General features: G+C 37.3%; 1 protein-coding gene across 1 annotated transcript; it reads right to left on the bottom strand.

Moving 5' to 3' along the window:
- Positions 1 to 14,681: 14,681 nt before the first annotated feature.
- Positions 14,682 to 21,210, bottom strand: LOC121369869. The gene is given in 7 exon segments (XM_041494946.1): positions 14,682 to 15,062; positions 17,124 to 17,274; positions 17,276 to 18,010; positions 18,012 to 18,142; positions 19,132 to 19,211; positions 19,795 to 19,918; positions 21,181 to 21,210. Coding segments are annotated over 7 exon segments (1,632 nt in total).
- Between the last annotated feature and the right edge of the window lie 1,100 nt (positions 21,211 to 22,310).

Genomic DNA, 22,310 nt, shown 5'->3' on the forward strand with positions numbered 1-22,310 from the left:
GAATGTTGAAAGGAAGCCTGAATTTAAGCCGGAATAATTAAAATGGTGAAAGTAAAAGAAGAGTTAGGCCAATAAAATAAATTAATTAATATTTTTTCAGATCACATACTTTCAGAATTTGATAACTGTAAATTAATCAAGGTATCGGCACTACGTTTATTGACATTTAAGCAAACGTACTACAGAATTGACGTCTGCATGAACAGTCGTCAAAGAAAGAAAGAAATGTTGTATTTACAGTTATATGGCTTCAGACATATGGTTAAGGACCACACATATATTGAGAGAGGAAACCCGCTGTCGCCACTTCATGGGCTACTCTTTTCGATTAGCAGCAAGATACCTTTTATATGCACCATCCCACAGACAGGATAACACATACCACGGCCTTTGATATACCAGTCGTGGTGCACTGGCTGGAACGAGAAATAGCGCAATGGGGCCACTGACGGGGATCGATCTCACACCGACCGCGCATCGAGCGAGCGCTGTACCACTGGGCTACGTCCCGCCCTTCGTCAAACAAAAACACCCCAGATAGCAGATGCTAGTGGCCCACCGGTGGCTTTATTAGTGGCCCACCAGTGGCAGCCTTTGATGGCTCCACGGAATTTTGTCCCACGAGCCTCTAGTGGCCCACCGGTGGTATGCCACCAATCACCCACCAGTGGCCCACCGGTAGTATGCCACATATCACCCACCAGTGGCCCACCAATGGTATGCAAGATATCACCCACCAGTGGGTAATTCAGTAATAATAATGCTGAAAAATGCAAAGTTATGCTTCTTGGCAGCCGAAATAAACGGTTCAGTTATTACATGCACAACGATGGACTCCAGATAAAATTGCAGACAATAGAACTAGAAAAGGATCTCGGTGTTCATGTTCACCTCAAGTTGAAGGCACTCGGTCACAGATGGTTCATCTAATTATTGACTCAACAAACTATTGTCTGAAAATATATACATTTGATTTCTACGTAAAAGTATTTATTGAACCATCTACATGACCACCATATCCCACTTATTATTGATATTTTGTAAAAAAAATATTTATTTATGTGGACGGTCCATAATTCAAAGAAAAATAACGGCTAGTTGAAGAGCAGAGGTGTGACCTATTATTTTTGAGTCACGTGATGGCATCCCCAGAGTGTCAAAACGATTTACCAAGCTCGTGTAACGAGAATGCTTGATTGTCTTCTGCGACGTAGTGTAAATAGAAACAACAACAATGAAAATAAGTTATTAAAAATTAATAAAAACATGTTAAACATCGACAGTTCCGACTAGTTAAGCCTTTACATCTGTAGGTAAATTTATCGTTAGTAGTACCCGAAAACATCTAAACATCTGGATTACAAACACCTTCATTTTCCACCTTGTCAAATTCATTATGATGCAAAATATGTCATAACACTCTTGTGTAATTACAGCTGGCTTAGGATAGGAATTGTTACATTTTTAAATACTGAACTAAGTGGTGTTTTTAATATACGATGTGGTTATATATACGACAGCTGTGTATATAGCCTCCGCTAATGAGGGCTGGCTATATATGTAACACAGGTTGTACTTTTTATCTTGTGCAATACAACAAGTCTGTGATGTGGTTCTAAGACGTTTATTCAACACTGTCGGCCCCAATCTTGGATATAATGATCCAGACTATTCTAAAACCCTATAAATAAAACAAATGTATTCTTAATGCGATATTAATACTCATTATATATATAATTTATATGTACTTCTGATAAGTAGTCATATATTCACATATTCACATATACAGTTTAACTGTTTAAAATAATACAATATTACAATATATCTCATATAGTAAATTTCACCTATCTACAATCATAGAATGACATATTTACTAGTATTATACATGGTTAGATAAATACAACATAACATTCAGTTAATATTTTAATACAATATTACCAACACAACATATGATGTGCGTATACCACAAATAACATAAATACACATCATTTGATACATATTCAAGTTCATACACTCTTTTGTGATATTAGTATATTACAAATAACATACATAATAATAAATAAACACAACCCAATATATAATTGAGTCCATACCTTAACTTGGGGACAAAGGTTAGCCTGGTGCAAAACTGTGAAAACACTGTGCAATAACTTCCAAGAAAACACTCAAAATCACCAATGACCCGTATGACAAACAGCAGCAGAATGGGATGGGGACTGTATTAACGTGCCCATATCCCTAGGGTTCAGGCACGCCTACCCCGGACTCGGTCTCTGACTTCGCCAGTGGCTGATTCCGGGGCAGGGGGGGGGGGGGGGAGGGTAGGGGGCAGCAGTTTGGATGTTTGAAATAAAATAAAGACTTTTATCAAAATCCAAGCTGGAACAACCAGTAAGAAAAAAGACACCTGCAAACTGATACAAACTCAGCTTCTATCTCAGTAATGCAGAAACTATAGAAAGACAAGCTATTATAGCCAGACTGAGACCCCCCCCCCCCCCCCCCCCCCCCCCCCCCCCCAAGAATAAACAAGTTAAAACTTCAAGCTTTGGTTACTGCATGAGTTTGAATTACATTTAGACATTAGGCAGCAATACTACAGTAACAGGATAACAAAGTCCTGGAATATGCTGCCTGCCGAAGTGGTTAGTGCGCCGTCGCTAAATATTTTAAAATCCAGACTGGGCAGACACTGGCGGCAGTGCAGATATAGCCAACACACGGTACACAATGCCTATAATGTGACCAAGTCGAACTTAGACAGGCCTCGACTTGATACAGACTCTGTAGCCTAACCAAATCAGAAGTGAATGAGTACGAGACAAGCTTCCTTGGACGATATGTGTTGTGTTATGGTATTTAATTCTAGTCATCACTGTCATCCACAGTAATTTTGCAAAGAGTGGTGCAGAGGCGACAGATGTTCCGCATCAAGTATTATTCTTGCTGTCCTTTTTTCTGCCATCTTAGAATGCGATCTAGTTCATCTGTGTTGCCATTTCCGCAAATTATGCAGCAGTAATCAATTAGTTGTAATATATAGCCAATGTAACCAATGAAAGTTGGTATCAGTGTGAAAATAATACTATTGTGAAATATGTACAAAATGGATCTAGTCCTAAAATATATATTTCTACTTATTTTGATGTACCATCATTTAAAAAAATGAACAATTACCTATCCATTATTTTAAGAATGGAGAACTATTTGGAAAATAATGGACACCAATAGCCTAGATAAAGTACAGTAATAACAGGATAATATCACAGATATGTTTTAAATGTGACAAAATGATTTTCTTTCAGTATTATTCTTATTGTCATTGTTCGTATATATATATATATATATATATATATATATATATATATATATATATATATATATATATATATATATATATATACACACACACACACACACACACACACACACACACACACACATACACACACACACACACAGACAGACAGACAGACAGACAGACAGACAGACAGACAGACAGACATACATACATACATATATATCTTTGTTTGGTAATGTGCAATGAATTTAAATGTATTGTCAGAAATGATATTCTAATTGAAGTCCAATTCATAACATGATGATGACGACATCACTTTTCCCGTTTCAATATCCAGCTACAACCAAAATATCCTATTGGAAGCTTGTCCAATTCAATATCACTGGAACCTAGTCTGACTCAGATGAGGATGAAACTGTTTCCTTTGCAAGATCCAACTCTGCAAATAGAATTTAAACAACAGTTTTATTGAACTGAGCACATTCATGAATATTATGATGCTGATTCAGTACAGGACCCATATGCTCAAATAAGTGTAACTACGTTTTTCATATGTTTACAATTTATGAGGACGTGTACCTATTGTGATTGGCGGCAGACATAGTTATGTCCAACTTTACATGTAACACGTTTATTCTACAGTCATAGATTTACATTTACATATAAAACTAGAATCAGGGGATAACTAGGCTATGTTGTATTTGACCATTTGCGGACGTTAATGCTGGTTTTACTATGATGATTCATAGATGCCGTTATATTAACTTTAACATTCCCATCTGTGTCAAACACGTGATGTCACACAAACCTTTAAAAACAGGATTTAGGTCATAAAAGTTTAGAGGAACACACATTTTGCTTTAGAAAATTGCAAAGGTGATCTTTTAAAAAGTAAATATGTCCGACAAAATAGCGAGAGGTAGCATATGAATATGTAAATAGGCTCTATACCAGTAACAACAATGTATTCATATGGAATCCAATGAAGTTTGTCGAAACCATAGATTACATGTTTAGCATGTGCATCATGCTTAACGCCAGCTTTCCATTGCTGATAATTACTGGCCAAATCATTTAGGTTAGCTCCGAAAGGACCCAGGCTTTTCGTTTTGGGTTATTAGTTTTTCTATATATTCCTTGCCATTTTGAAGAATATTTCCTTTAAATAAGTTACGATGAATTACGGATTGTCTGTCCCGAGTGAAATTAATGTTGTCAGTCACGAGCTTTAGCGGGTGACTGACAACATTAATTTCACGAGGGACAGATAATCCGTAATTCCAAGTATCGAGTGGCTTATTGTATTTATTATCCATAGTGTAAATAGTTTAGAAACTTAAAACTATAAAGTCTTACATGACACAAACTATATAATATACAAGACGTGAACGTTTGAGCTATCATTAGGTACACAAGTCAAATGTATAAGCAAGAGAGGCCACATTTGTAATGAACTGATGTTTCTAGTGGGAAGTGAATGAACTACAAAGAAATTAGTTTAGAGCATGTTTAATTGTTAACAAGAACAAATTGTTTAAACAATTAAAAAAAAACCTGAACACTGGTGGAGCTAAATGTTTTGTGAAAGATAATAATTGAATCTTTCAAGTCAACATTTACAAACACGAAAAGTGTGACCGGGCGTGCCTGACCTATATGATGTACCGAGCTGTTTACAAAACAAGTGTATTCACAACTGCTGCATTGTAATGGAGTACAAACAGAGACATCAGAATATTAAAGTGTAAAATCAGCACTAGGGCAACAGTTCTAATTTAATAACTTACGAAATAATTGATTAAGTCGGAGAATGCACTCGCAAATGTGGATTCATTAAAAATAATTCACCCCCTATAGGGCTTTTGAATTATTCTTCATACTTACTTGTACATTCTCCACTACTTATATAATTATATGGTTGGCTATTCCTAGACAAAATGACTAATTTTAACAGAGGTAAGAGGCACACATCCCAATAATTACTGTACTTAAACATTTGTATGTGGAGAAATGTTACTTACTTTTGAGGACCTTTGACAATAGCAGCTTCGAGAAAGACAACTTCCCTGCTTTCCCTGATCAGTTAAATATGGTGGCTAGTGGGTTGGTGAAGACGGCCGACATGGTCCTGTCCACCATGTTTTTGACACCGTATCCTCCCAAACTTGCAAGATCACGGCTCTATATAAAAAAAGTTAAATTATAAGAATATAGATATGCACACCATCAGTCTTGCGTATGAAAAATTAGAGCTTACTCCTTTTAATAGTGTCTAATTAACTTATGCTGAACAGTAAAAAATTCTCTTACATTCTACGATTCCCAGTCTGGGTACACGGAAGACGTGTTTGTTTCGCTTGTGCACACTGCACGTGCTTTCGTGTGCTCGACTTGGGGGTCCTTCATTTCGTTGTTTTTGTCAGCGAAATGAAGTTTTCTACTGGGATGTATGCGGCCATTGGAATTGATTGAACGCTGGAACGCTTCTCGTTTCGACAGCCTGCACCATCAGGTTGGATTCTTTTTTAGCGAGATTCCTTGCCTCCACGTCATTTCTTCGTCTGACTGTCGACTTGTTTTTTTTCGTGACTTGTATGACGGCCATTCTGCAGAGCGCCACGGTTGTCCGCGTTTAGTCTCTACATGTCCGAGCCTGTCCTAGCAGCACTGGAAGATTGACCGCCCCACTCTAAGAAGAAATAGGAAGCGGGGTCGGCCCCTACTACTATTTTTCTAGAGTTTACTTTGCTTTATAGTGATACCATCGCGTATCCTCCGGAGTCGGGCCCGTCCGCACCACTATACTAAACCATGACGACTGGACTATACCCTAGTCGATACTCTCTCTCGTTCAAACGGATCCGGCTTCTCAAGATCTGTATTTTAGCACAGCACTACACCTTCAACGTCTATCGACTGTCAATCTAGGGTTTTGTTGACGGGATGCAACCCATCTCGTCCCTTTAAGCTGTGCACCCAAACTGCCTTAACGAGGCCACTCGCGTGGACATATTGATCGGACTTTAAACTTTTGGATCTGCATTCAAAATTTTATGTCGAAATTACTTCTCTTTTTTTAAAAATATTATTAAATAGTCCGATCCTCTCTTCTTTCTCTTATTTAATTTGGGACTGTCCTTCTAAAATGCTCCAAATTATATAAATATTCGGCCGAGCAGTCAATTATTTTTATTTTTGGCTTGTAACCTTTTTTAATTTTTTTAATTCTATTAACTTTTTTACTAATTGCTATTTTCAAAATTCTGCCCATTTTCAACCCCCCCCCCCCTCCATCCCGAGTCAGGCCACCGATCTTATCGGAGGTCGGACTCGGGATGGGCGTGTTCGAAACCCTAGTGGTATATGGGCATGTTAAACTAGTTATCATCATCATCATTACATTCTACGTCAAAAAGATGAAATATGAAAACAAATCTGAATTTCATGATAGTTCCATCAAAATAAAGGCTTGTAATTGTTGCCATTCACATTTGAATACATTCATTTTACAAGGAGAATAAACCTGTTAAAGATGAACAAAAAATGTCATCTGACATTATGGAATGGATGACGAAAGAATGGCTACAAGGAGAAGTGATTAATTCCACAAAAGTTTAAATTTGCCTGTTTTTCAAAACTATCAGCACATTATCAAACAATTAGTACCTATAAATAAATGCACATGATTTCAACCTGGATTTCCCAAACCATTTATTTGTTTAATTTACATAGTAACTTGAAATATTTAAAAACTAAATATCTTAAGTTCTAAACAGTGAATATTAGCAAATATATTAATAAATAAGAAAAAAATACCACGTATTGATTTGTACATGTACATTTTGATACACAAAACCTGTAAAAACTTACAAATGACTTCCGTTTTAGTTTATCTTTTAATATTTCACCCAGTTCTTCAACATCCTGCTCTGTTGTTAACGGCAAGTTGAACACATCTTCTACTTCTGCAGCTCCACTATGAAGCAGTGACTGCAACATTAGTGTATGTTGTTTCAGGGTGCCTTTGATTTCTTCCAAGGCCTGCAAGAGGGTTTTCTCTTGCAGACTAAATAAAATAATGAACAGATTTGTCAAGGTAATGTTAAATACTTCCAACTTTGATCACATTATGCATGGTAGAATGAAGATAAACATATTCTGATTTCATTTTTGAAGTAGGCTATCATGGATTTAACATCTCTAAATGTAACATTTAAAATCTCACGTTAACGCGTTCCGATATATATGATATTTAGAGGTGTTAAACCCACGATAACCTACCCCAAAATGAAATTAAAGTATGTTTTATCTCCTAATTATATCTAGTACAATATGCAAACTGTCAAAAATATACATCAACTATATGGCTTCTATATTATGGTAGCCCCACTCCCATGGCTAGTGATATTCAATGTTGGGCTAGTAAATAACTACTATTGCCATACCCGACGGCTAGTGAATTTTGCAGTTGTCTATTTTGTAAATATGAATACCCTGCCTCTACCCCAAGCCCCCAATGTTAGTGTTTTTAAGCTCTATATCCCTCTTTAGGCGACACATCTGATTATTACTATTATTTAGTAAAATTGTATTAACTTAAAGTAAAGTAGGGCTAGTGAATTTTTAAATGTGGCTGTACATTTTTAAAATCACTGATCCCATGACTAGTGGATTTTATAAGAATGACAATGACAATTATCATCGTTAATAAATTATCAAGTTTTCAAAATGTCAACCCCATACAAACAACACTAAGTGGTCTCTTACAGTGGCTGTGAAGTGCGTGCTCCTTCATGTAGCCTCTTTAGAGAGAACGATTGTGGCCCCTTAGAATTGAAAACACTTTCAGTTCTAGTGTTAATGGAATCTTCATGTATTTGTTGTACCCTGGAAATATAAACAATTTAAATATATTTGTGTTCACTGGGGCGAATTTGATTCAATAACATATGTTATAAAATCTGGTGAAAAATAATTATTGAAATATGTTTAAATGTAATTCTGTTACAGGCCGATTGTCACATAAGATTTGTTCAATAATAAACACTAACATTTGAAATAAGCTTTTATTTGACTTTGAAAACTCATGAATGATTCCAAAACTAAATAAAATAAATATATTCTTACACACTCGTTATGTTTGGTTACTCATGGTTGTTAACACATGTACGTGTGTTAATTCCAAGACATATGACTGACCACTCCTAGGTGATGACCAAGTCACCAATGCCATACATCCAATTAAAAACTACATGATGGAAATCGATTAGACTGTGACGTATAGTGAACCTGACATGCATGTGTATGTGACGTTGAAGTCAGCTACAAGTGCAACGGCTGTATATAACTTTTAGTAAACATAGATGTTAAAATTTGCTTAAAACCTGGTTTTTGAGGATATGTAAGAAATAAAATAATACAGTCATACCGTTGTTACCATTTATCTCACAACTCGTTGCTTTAACACGTATCCAACTTGCTTTCGATCGTTAGATACATTTTAAAACAACTCGTTGTGAGATAAATGGTATATAATGGCCATTCATCAGTTATTCTCTATATACCACAGATTTTAAAATAACTTCAAAATATTTGCTCTTTCCATCGCGTTTTAAAACTCCAGACAATCCAAATCTGTTTCACTTCAGTGTTGTTACATATAACCCAAAATATTGTTGAATTATACACTCTTCTACCACCAATAAAAATAACTACATTTTCATATTGTTTCAAATAAAATGTAGCAAATATTCAATAGTTACTGTGATGGTATACTGCATGAAGACTCGTTAACTTCTGTGGTTCCCGCCATTGAACGCTCACCGGTCTGCCTATAAAGAATGTAGTTCATGTTTAACTACAATAATACCAATATCTATTCAAAACTTACTTTAAGGTGTGAGTTGAACTAATTCTCCAATGAACATGAGTGTTATTTACAGTTGTTGCAGGTGACTGAATGTTGATAGAAACTAAGAAAACTAATATGGTAAAGTTAGATACTGTCATATACAGGCATGTTATCAACGACTGTAATTTGTTTTTACTTGTGACAAAGTGACTTGATAAACTCTGTCAGAGCTGGTAGTGCTGGCAGTTTTGATTTCTTGATGTTCGTGTTAGCGTGGTTGGTTAAGTTACAGTATGTCTTCTCCATCATCATTTGGACATTCATCCGAATCTGTAAACTGTGGCCGCTTAGGACGTGGGCTGCAAGAAATGACAGCACATTATGAATTTGATAATTTTCATGCGGTAGACTAAGAGCAAGAATTAAGTTAAAAACTAAATAATTAAATTTCCGTTACATTCATTACAATATAACGTCATCCTCATGCTCTCTAGCTAGCGTACTCCGACTTTGATGAGGTTGAAGTTTTCTGTAAGGGTTACCTCACCCTTAGTTTCTGAATGAAGATTCTAATCCTGGGAAGTCACAGACCATCGATCTTATCGGAGGTCGGACTCTGGATGGGCGTGTTCAAAACCCTAGTGGTATATGGGCACGTTAAACTAGCTAGCTAGCTATCTGGGAAGTCAGGAGGAGTGTTTCTGTCTGGGTTTCCAGTGCACATTCAGTATAAACAACACTAAAAACCCCCAACAATTTAACATAAATATATGTAACCAGAGGTGTCATAAATATAATGTGGTCCCTGCAAAAATCGGTACCCAAAGAAGCATTTCTTTATACTTGTCACACGAGTAACCATCTCCCTTTGTTTGTCAACTATGTTATGATCAGGAAGATTTACTATCAAATATCTTACCCATTTAACCAATCATACTCACATTCTCTTCGCTTCATCATCTGTAGTCGTCAAATTCAAGGAATTTTCCTCCACATACATGTACTTCTTACATTTTTTTCTGGTCTTCTCGTAGGAATGTAGAATTATTAAAAATATGGAGTCACTACATGAGCTACAACCTTTCACCAATATTCTGTCTGTTAAAATGTAACTAGTGCATTATACAATTATCAATGTTGTTGTTCATGCAGTGAAAATAAACAATTACTTATTCAAGTATGTTTTATACAGGTCTATATTACTTGTATAATATATTAAATGGCAGCTGCAAAAATAAATCAACATCTGGAAATAAAATAATGTACCATGAGCATCAACATTTGTTCGTAAAATCTCTGGAGGAGCTCTCTGTTGTATCTCGTGGAGAACATCTCTATTTGGCCACCGACACATCTTCTCCTCTTTATTAAGCCATGATCGAGGCACAGCCTCAGCGTCACCTGATCCATCTTTGAAACAGACAACAGCGTACACATATGCAAACTATCGGTGATAGAAATGAAATAAGAATGAATATACTAGTAGCCTTAATTCTTGTAAAGGATGTTTCTAAAAATTAACTTTCAAAGATAGTACATTACATCAAATAACAAAATATGCATTTTGGTTACCAGGAATATATGAACATGAAGTACTGTTCTCCCCAAAGTTGAAACTGTGCTGATGGGATCCAAACATGCCTTGTATACATGTAGCTTATGAAACGAAGTATATTGTGGGTCGAAATGTAGCAAAATAAAGAGTATGTTCATAACTTCAACATTTTACAAGTACACATCAAACAATGCAGTCCTAGCTATTGCTTAATCAGATCATTGATTATGTTGACTAGATCATTGGAATTGAAACAAACTTGCTTTAATGCGGTAATAAAACAGCTTTTGCAGACACATCTGATGGTTTCAAGTGTACAAGATATCTCTGTAGATCATCAACAACAGTGATATTCAGTGCACAAGAGTCCACTGGATATAAAAAAATGAACACCTCGAAGAAAATATCTGACATATAAGGTATCGGTGATCATCAAATATTATGATATTCCGAATAATGTAAGTGTCATCCTTTACAATAATTGCATTATCACCATCCTTGGTTGACAAAATAAATTCTTTCATATGAATCTTTTTTTTTTGGTGAATGTTACGTGATGTTTTGGTTCTTCCACACAATGCATTTCCTCAGTTAATCGACGAATAACTTGTGAAAGAAGATAACTTGGTTTCCGAATAAGTTTTTTTTATGGCTTGCAAGTAGTTCTAATATGGAAAACTAGAAAAATTGTCCACAATACCAAAATGTCTTACATAAGTTGGTAAATGACTCAATGAATGCACATTATAGATGATCTGATGTGCCCCATATGTAGCTCCAAAATGACCAATAAACAGTTTAAATATTTCTTCAGCAAACTGACAATAGTCCATACAAAGCTGTCTGCTAGATAAGATATAGACACCTATACATAACATCATAAAATTACTGTACAGCACATCAGAAATTTTGTCTTTGAGGAAAACTGGTTCTGTGTATAGTAAAAATTGTCTAAATTTAGAAAATTTGTTTCTAATTTTCATTATTATTCATACTTACCTAGTACTAGCACAACAACAATGCTATACGACCCTGAGTTATAACCTCCACTGCAGAATTATCTCCCCTTGCCGGATGTATAACCTACACCCGCGCATGGGTAGACCGTATATCCTCGTTATCGATTAAAAGTCTGGAATGACTGAATAAAAAAGAAATCCCTCGGGGCGGGTGGGAGGTAACGGTTGTAGAAACAAATTTTCTAATAGTCTTATTCAACTTACCGTACTAGCACAACAACAATGCTATAACAGACATGATATAACACCGTTAAAGCACGAGAATTTAACATTACAGGGAGGAGGTAAGAAAACAAGGAGGACTTACCCATTCAACCAGTAGTGTTCGTCTCAAGTAATGATACAGTGAAAAAGCAACCCACATCATACGAGGTATACAATGTCAAAGTGACTTTTAAATTGAAGAACTACAACCCCAATTAAAAGTAAACCAAGTTAACAAGGTGAGGAAACCCGCACACCAAGTAATGGTAAAAGACACTCGACTGCCCCAGATAGTCAACCATCCACCCCCCACTCTCCAAACAGGAGGTGGAGAACTATCTCCCAGAAAGACTGCCGCTAGCAACCGGACGAAATAAGGGTCGCCCCCTACTCGTGGCCCTGCGCACCAAAATGACTTGCTGCCCTGCAATGACTGATTGAATCCGCCGAGTTCCGTCCGGACCAACAGCCAAATCACGGAAGTAAAACCGGTCAAACGTGTGTCGACCTTTGCAAAACCCCGCACTTATGACCTTGAAAATGTCCAAAGAATCATGGAAATTAAGGGAAGCAGAAATCGCCCAAATCTCATGAGGTCGAACTGAGAAATTCCGCAGAACATGATCACCCGCCTTCACATATGCCAGTTTGATGGTTGCAGCAATCCATCTCGACAAAGCATTCTTCGTAATGTCTCCTGGTTGGCGTGTGAAAGAGATAAACAGTCTCTTAGTGTTTTGCCGGAGATTTCTAGTACGCTCCAAATAAAATTTCAAAGCCCGCACTGGACAAAGAAGTCTATCAGAATTATCTGCAGAAAGCGTACAAGATAAACACTGAATGATGGCCGGAGGAAACTCTTCCCCTGGCACCTGGTTCTTAGCCACGAAAACAGGATCAGTACGTAACGTAACTGACCCGTCCATATTATAATCCACCAAATGATGCAAAAAAGCATGAATCTCACTAATACAACGGCAAGGCGCTAGTGAGACCAGAAACAAAGTTTTCCACGTCAAATGACGAAGACTGGGTATTTCAAAGGCTCGTAGGGCTTGCCTTTGAGTGCATGCAGAACCAGAAAAACATTCCATTTAGGCAAAATGGAAGGCTTCTCAACCGTGTTTTGCAACGACTTAAGCAAGTCATGCAACACGAGATTCTTTGAGAAATCTTGACGTCCACACTGCAAATGGAGTAGTAAAAATGGACGACCGGTGACTTCTCACTGTTTGAACCTTCAGCTGTCTTTCTTGGACAAGAGCCAAAAAGTACACAGCTAAGTCATTAACAGTAGGCAACAAGGGATCCACTCCCTCTCAGTCACCCAACGAACCCAAACGCGCCAGTGACACTGGTAGACCCTCTCCGTAGACTGCCACTTCGAAGAGGAGACAAGCTCAGCAACCTGTTTAGAAAATCCTCGGTTTCGGAGGGAAACCCCGACAACCGCCATGCATGAAGTCGGAAAACCTCCGGCTTCAGATGCCACTCTGTCCGATGCAGTCTCTGACTGAGCAGATCGGGTATCAACGACAACCGCACCGGCTCCTACACTAAAAGTGACAGGAGCGGAGGAAACCAAGCTTGAGCTGCCCAACTCGGGTCTATGAGCGTGACACGGCAAGGTTGCTGTCTGATCTTTGCCAGAACCTTGCGAAGCAGAACCGGAGGGGGAAAGGCGTAAAAATCCAGTCCCGTTCAGTCCATGCTCAACGCATCGTACTCCAGTGCCAGTGGGTCTGGTACCGGCGATACAAACACTGGCAACTGACTGTTCAGGCGAGTGGCAAACATATCGAGTTGAGGACTCCCCCACAACTGAAGAACTCGATAAGCCACCATCCGGTGCAACATCCACTCCATCTGAACCGGGGAACGACGACTCAAAGCGTCCGCCAAGACGTTCACGGACGAAGGAATGTGTTTGGCCGATAACACCACTCCCCAATCGTCGCACCATTCCAGAATCTCCAAAGCTGCAAGACTCAATGACATGGATTTGGTGCCTCCCCACAGATTGGTACGTAACAACCGACGTGTTGTCCGACCTCAACAAAATTCGATGATGTCGAATAACAGTCCTGAAATGGAGACAAGCGCGACGCACTGCTTCCATCTCCAACAGGTTGATGTGACGACTCCTCTCTGAAGAAGTCCACACCCTTGACAGATGTTGATCCAAAAGGTGTGCACCGAACCCCTCGAGGGAAACATCGGTAAACAGGACCAACTCTGGAGAAAGTGGGTGTAACGGAACGGCCTGGGACATACCCTTGTCCACTAGACACTCTTGGATCGGAAGAATGAACCAAGGCCCCAATGGTATCACCAAATCCCAGCTGAGACCATCCCACACTCGGGACAAATGCCATTGAAGCGGTCTCTTGAACTGTCTGAACCGCACATTCAGCGCCGCCAGCGATTCGAGATGGCCTATCAACACATGGAGCATGCGCACCGACGCACTTTGCTCCACCAGAAGACGCTGCGCCAACGTCGTGAAATTGTGAAGTCGCAAATCCGTCGGAAGAACGGACACCTCCACAAGGTTGAAAATCACCCCGAGATAAGTGAAAACTGCGTTGGCACTAATTCCGACTTGACCCAATTGGGAATAAACCCCAATCGGAGAATCATGTCGATCACGATCTCCACATACCGTCTGTGACGCCGCCGGAATTAACCAATCGTCCAGGTAGTTGTGCATCCGTATACCCAACAGATGTATATGCCCCACCACTTCCTTTACTACCGAGTAAAGACGTGAGGGTTTGTGGCGAATCCGAACGGCAGAACTTGAAACTCGTAAGCTCTGCCGTCATAGAGGAACCGCAAGTACTTCCAAAAATCCCGATGGATTGGAACATGCAGGTAAGCGTCCTTCAGATCGATGGACGCCGCCCATTCCCCCACCTGAAGCAAAGTGCGAACAGACTGAACTGTTTCCATCTTCATAGATGTAATAACGACGTAAGAATTCAGCGGCTTCAGGTTTAGAATTGGTCGTCTCTTGCCATTCTTCTTCTGGGCGAAGAACAGATGGGAATAAAATCCCGGAGTGCCCAAATCTACCTCCTGGATGGCTTTCTTGTCGAGAAACTCGACAACCATCTTCTCCACCAGTATTCGCTTCCAGAAAAGCACAAGAGAAAGGTTTAAATTATTTTATGCAAGGCTACATCCACGATATAAACATTTCCGACGAAAATCAACCGAAAGTGAATGCGAGATGCTGGCGTTCCATGCAGAAAAACACAAAAACTCCATATTCAAGTTTGCTTGGAGACGAAACAGCTATCAGAGGCTAACTGCTCCTGTAAAGCTGGGTGAGTATATTTTGGTATTAAACTTATATTGCAGCATGGTTTATTTTAGTGCAAAGCAAAAAGAAAAGTAACAAACTGGAAAATATAACAAATGACACACACGTGTCTTAAAGCTGCATTGTCAAAACTATTTGTAATATTTGAACATTTACAATACACACACACACACACACACACACACACACACACACACACACACAGACACACACACACACAGACACACACACACACACGTTTTTTTTTACACTGTTCATGGGGCCCATATGTGGGCCCATTGGGCCATTTCTCGTTCCAGCCAGTGCACCATGACTGGTATATACTACCCTGTCTGTGTGATGGTGCTGCTAATCAAAAACAGTAGCCCATGAAGTGGCAACAATGTGTTTCCTCTCTCAATATAGTGTGGTCCTTAACCATGTCTGACGCCATATAACCGTAAATAAATTGTGTTGAGTGTGTAATTAAATAAAACTTTTCTTTCTTCTTTTTTCTGTTCATGGGCTGTGTGTGGGCATGTATATTATTCATATTTATCATAGGTAGCCTAATTTGTATATAGCTAAATATCAACAATGTGTATTATTATTATTTGAAAACAACAGGTGTTCACGTTTATAAACGACTTTCTTTTTGTACTTCAAGGCTAACTGGCCACTGCTCACACATTATTGGGCTCTTAGAAACCTTACAAGGATTCAAGCTGCACAATTTAACATCAGTCCCAGAACAGCAGAGTTGTACGAGCATTCCAAGATAGTGGGGCCATCCAAGAGGGATGAAACTAAAGCCAATACCAATGCGCCATGTTGTGGTGGAAAGACCCACAGCAGAAGTCAGAAAAAGAAAGCCTGTATCATGTCAGCTGGACACAGAGAAGAAGTAAGACTTATAATGTTGATTTGTTCTTTAATACTATAGGTGGTATACCTATTGTAATTATATCTATTCATTCTGAAATTAGCATCCCCTCATTGAGATTTTTATTGTATTTCTGTAATATTTCAGTATGTTCTGCAACTTCGTTGCATATTGTAAAGTTGCATTTAAAAGTCTATAATACTCTCTGAAAATGTAGAGAAATAAATAATAAACAATAAACCGAATATAAAATGTACATGTATATTTTAATCAATATAATAAAAAACAGAATTGATTATATTTTGCATAAACTAATTTCATGTTGTTGTGAAATTAATATTTAATGTTTAACTGGAATGTAGTATGGTACTTTAAAAGTACTGTGCCGCTAACAATACGAAATTATTATGCACGTAAATACCTCTGCAATATGAATACATCGTAATAACAACACTGTTAAATTTCCTTTTTAACAAGTACACAGTAAATACGACACCTTATAAGTTGGAAAACTGGCAAGATAGACGTGTATTATTTTTATTTGGGTCACAATTGGGGGGGGGGGGGGGTGATTTCCAAGGAAACTATAAACAATATGTTTTACTACATCTGTAGGTAGATATAATAATCATCATCTTTAGAACAGGACTTAAAAAAAATTCTGTAAAATATGGCAGTTGCCAATCCATTATAAATTGTTGTAAAGTTTGTTTTATTTGTTTGTTTTGAGTCGGTATAAAACTTAGCATACGGTTACACAACGCATGCACTAATTCTTTGCACTTCAGACTTCCTCTTGTCGAGTCTTCTGATGTTAAAAAATTGAGACAACTCGATGGAACGCCACTGTGATATATTTTATCAGAAGATGGACCTACAGTGGATACACCTTTTGGGAAAGTACCTGTTGGCTCACTGTAATCATATCAGGTAAAAACCCTTCTTTCTTCCAATTTCATGTATTCCTAACAAATGTATCTTGAAACAGTGTCAAAAAGCAACAAACTGCCCAAATCTGGTTTATGTTTTGGAAGAGCGAAGTTGGGATTGTTTGAAAGACAATTCTGTAATTTTTTATTTTGGCAATTACTCTTTCAATGTGAATTCGATGTTTTGCAACTTTTTGTGTCAGTTCTGTATCTCCTGGGGACATCTGACGAAGCAAATGGCGGTATATTTAATTTTAATCCTAGCTTTTCTAATTCTTTCCCAATGGTGAATCCTTTGTCTGCCATGATAGCATCTCATTCCAGGAAATAACCTCTTTCAAGTAGAGCTTTCAGTAAATCATAAAACCCACTGTTTGTTGTAATTTCTTTGTCTGATACAGACCCAGTAAACAGTTCAGAAACAAACATCAATGACACACATGGATCACAACCAATAAAACACTTAAAGGCAGTGCTTGATTTGTAGTCACTGTACATTTGACTTTGTAGAGCCAGAGCACAAGGAGATTGTGTAATTTCTGTGCCATCAATGATAATCAGACTTGTGTGAAATTCCTTTTTGTAGTCAGCAGGCATATTGTTAATTATTATATCCCTGTGTGGCCAAACATTTAACTGCCCAAATTTGAAATATATATGTTCAATCCATGCATTACAAATGTCACTCGAAGATTGCAATAAAAGTCCAAATCGCATGGATATGTCTTTTAGGCCAAAATTATGCCGCAATCTATACAAACATAGAAAAAGACAATCTTTCAGGGCAAGCCTTTTAATGTCACACCTACTTTTCCTGTAAGAAATGCAGTCATCACTTGGTGCAAGAAAATCAACGAGTGCAAGATATCTTAACAGCTTTAATCCTGTGTAATACTGGAACAGATCTTTCAGTTTTCCCTCTCTTCTACAGACACTATCAAAACCAAATTTTTCTCCATCTTCTAATTTTGTTTTCTAATTCTGTTATTCGTGTCTTCTGTTTCTGTACTCTCTTAAGCAATTTATCATGTTGCATTGTTGTCTCTTCTAAATGTTTTCTCTGCACTATGTACCAGGAGATCAAGTGGGGAAACCCCTGAAAAGATATGAATGAAAAAGACATATTCAATGTACTTAACAAAATAGTTTGTATTATATTTTAGACAAGAAACGTAAAAAATATAGAAGCCTCTGTGGGAACTGGATGCGGCAATACACTATTTCCAAAACCAGCACCTGTAAAGTTAACAGATGAATATCTTTGCTTAAATAAAGATTTTGCCCTGGTTGATGCAGAAAAACTGGAAAGCCAGACACAGGGACAGGCAAGCTGCCAGTTATGGAAAACATCAAGGGCCAAACGAATAACAGCGTCAAATTTTGGGGAAATTTTACAACTTGACTTGAGTTTGTGCCATCTTCAAAATTCTTGGAGAATATATTTAACACCAAAGAAATATCAGCTGCTCTCTTGGAATATGGCAGAAGAAATGAACCAAAAGCAAAAGCCAAATATCTTGAACTGTATCATACAAGCCACATACATGAATGTGGACTGGTGGTAAATAAATAATTTTAGTTTTTAGGTGCCAGCCCAGATGGTAAAGTATGTCATAACAATGATTGTGGAATAATTGAGGTCAGCTGCCCGTATACTGCAAGAGACCTTACAAGTAATCAAGCAGTTGATGAACTTAAACATTTTATTTTGAAAGTGAAGGCAATTCTATTATTTTGCCCCAGAATCATCAATACTATGACCAGGTTCAAGGACAGCTGATGGTAACTGACTCAAAGTTTTGTGACTTTGTAGTTTATACCAATAAAGACTTGCATGTTCAGCGGATTTATCCGAATATTGACCATATGCAAAACATGTTGCAAAAATTATCTTTGTTTTACATGAAATATCCAAAACCCCATCTAGCCGAAATGGAAAAAAAACAAGTTGGTCAGGTGTACATTGAATATACAGGTGTATATATGTTGTGGCTTAGGTTTCATTTTTGTGTAATTAATTTACACACCACATTATTATTACTACACATAAATTTGTAATTAATGCATTGAACCCTTGGAACTTACAGTTTTCATCAGTTTCAGTACTTTCATCTTTATGGAGTTCTGTAGGTGGAGCATTTTTATTGTCATCGGATCTGGTGGCACTGAAATCATGAGAATGTAATTAATTAATGTCAGGGCTTCTAGATTGTGGTAGCCCTACCCCCATGGCTAATGATATTGAATGCTGGGCTAGTAAATAACTGCTATTGCCATGCCCGACGGTTAGTAAAAATATTTGGTCAAATGTTACAGTTAAGTCTATTTTGTAAATATGACTATCCTGCCTCCACCCACTACCCCGATGTTAGAGTTTTAAGCTCAACCTCACTCTTTAGGTGACAAATCCGATTACTACTATTAATTAGTAAAATTAAAATAACGTTGGGCTAGTGAATTTTTAATTATGGCTAGTAAATTAAAAAAAAATCACTGATCCAATGGCTACTGGATTTTATAAAAATTCTAGAAGCTCTGAATGTATTTTGTATTTTCTTGTTATTAATCTTGTATGTGAAAATCACAATAAATAACCTTGTTCAGCCAGTGACTGCAAATTATCTTTAACATATTAAAAAGCAGTAAGAAAACAACACCCAAGGTATTTGAAGGCAAAGCCTGAGAAATTGTGACTTAAAAGTCATGTACTTGAACCTGCTTTAAATGGGGTTACCTACTCTGTATTACTTTCCATTGAAATCTCCTGTAATCGCCGTTTCTTTGGTGGGGGCCTTGACAGTGTAGATCGACTCCCATCTGCAGCTACTGCATCAGGGTGTATCTCTGTTGGGCCTGGCTCTCCAACAAAATGCTGTAAAAGAATATATTTTCAGATATCAAAATGCAAAATCTAACAAGGTAAGCTACAAATGGTGAAAAAATAAAATAAAGCATGGCTGTATAATTTCATTTCATATTATGTATCTTCAAATCATGTTTTAGAATGGTGATATATATGATATGCACTTCAAATATTCTTGAATTACAGGAAAAAAAGAGAGTAACGTTTGTTTTATATAACGATGCCACTAGAATACATCGTTTACTAATCATCGGTTATTGGACGTCAAATATATGGTCATTTTGATACGTTTGTCACAGGAAGCCCTCTACATTTTATCATGTAGCAAGGGATCTTTTATATGCACTTTTCCATAGACAGGAGAGTACATACTACAACCATTGGTATACCAGTCGTAATGCACTGCCTAGAACTGAAAAAAACCCAATCAGAAAATTGGTCCATCGAGTGGATTTGATCCTAAACTACAAATGAGTAAAATTACAACAAATGTAAGAATACTTTGAATGACTCGCATGCATTACCATTCCTTATCGGAAAGTTTTCCTCCCGTTACCCCCCTCTATCTGTCAATCTAAAGAGGGATTTTTTTGATGGGGCGTCTATAAAAAAAATGGGGCATGGTTTTTATGGGGGTAATATAAAGAAATATAAAAAAAATATATATTTTAAAAAAAAAACCCTCATAAATTGTAGTGTGTCCCACCTCTGACCCCGTTGTCTTTTCACGCACACATCCATACATACATACATTGATGATACATGTAATCATTTCATTATAATTTAACATACAACATATAGAAATTAATCACTTACCTTAAACTTGAATCAGCAAGTCTTGAACTGGAAACCCTCGGCTACTATCGGTAGCGATACTTCGTGGCACTGTTATCCAACTGCGCTAAGCAGGTGAGTTGATGATAAGTGTTCAAAACTTTTAGTAATTTGTCGTCTTCTTGTTTATGACTAATATTGTGTTATTATTTAAAATATTAATTATAATATTGATTTATGACCAGAATATAGTTATATTTATCATTGTATGATGTCTAAATGTGAAAAGAAATCATTTTATTACAAAATATATTTTTTAATTACCGGAATTGTACGGAAATTAACGAACAAAGAGATCGTTGTATTCCGAGTATATAATACTTTCTACTAGTGATTATAAAATGACGACTACAGCGACCTGAAATTGATGTACGAGTTCATAGGTCAAAACTAACTGCACGTGCTATATCAATAGGAAAATGCATGATTCAACATACAGCTTGCATGACATACACCACGAGATTCATGTTGTTAAAAAAAAGATAAAGGTGAGTGTTTCTTCCTACTTTGCTACATTTATAGAAATGAGTAAAAAACGTAATGTTAAAAGAAAAATTAGTATCAGAAAATATTAAGAAAACTCGGAAAGATTATAAAAGTTTAAGTCTTTTCACTAGTGACAGTTCTTCTATTGACGAACCTTTCACCTCAGGCCAAACAAAATTTCGTAATAGTGATTTATCTACAGATAAAAGTATTAGTCTGTTTTCGTCTTCTTCAAGCAGTGACAATGATGATGTAGTGATTCCTTGCGGACAAAGTGTGTCACATTTACAGCCGACGGATAATGTCAGTCAAATAAATAACAACATTTTGGAGGAACCAATAGCCAGTACGAGTACAGAAACTAATATCACTGAGTTGAACCCTTCTAGTAGCCAATTTTATAATTTCTATACTTTATCATTGAATATTTCCAGTGAAATTAAAGCTATCGAATTTTCTCAAAAAATAGGTTTACTGCCAACTAAAGCTAAATGTCCGAACTGTAAAAATTAGTTAACAAAATTATTGAGTATCAATCAGAAAAATCGTAATTACCCTGTATACCGATTCCAATGTAATCGCAAAATTTGCAAAAACAAGAGTAAAAATCAAGTGCAACTGAGAAATGGCACTTGGTTTCAGGCGTCTAATATCTCAATTAGACAAACTTTATTAATTCTTTATTGTTTCGCCAAGAAAGAATCCATCGAGGACACTCAAATAGAATCAAGTATACCTGAAGAAGAGTTGAAAGGCAAAAACAAAAGCACTTCATGTGAAACTGTAGTGGACTATTTCAACTATTGTCGCGAACTGATTGCTAAACAGTTAGAAGCTAATGCCGACAATATAATTGGAGGAGACGGGTGCACCGTCGAAATAGACGAGTGCAAATTCGGAAAACTTAAATACCACCATGGGAGATGTGTTGATGGGCAATGGGTATTTGGCGGCATTTGTCGCGAGACTAGAATTTTTTTTTAGTGCCTGTTGCCAAACGGGATGCTAATACGTTATTGGCACTGATACAAAAGCATATCAGGCCAAATACTAGACTAATTTCTGATTTATGGGCTGCCTA

This window comes from Gigantopelta aegis, chromosome 4 (assembly GCF_016097555.1).
Source record: "Gigantopelta aegis isolate Gae_Host chromosome 4, Gae_host_genome, whole genome shotgun sequence".
NCBI classification, from domain to species: domain Eukaryota; kingdom Metazoa; phylum Mollusca; class Gastropoda; order Neomphalida; family Peltospiridae; genus Gigantopelta; species Gigantopelta aegis.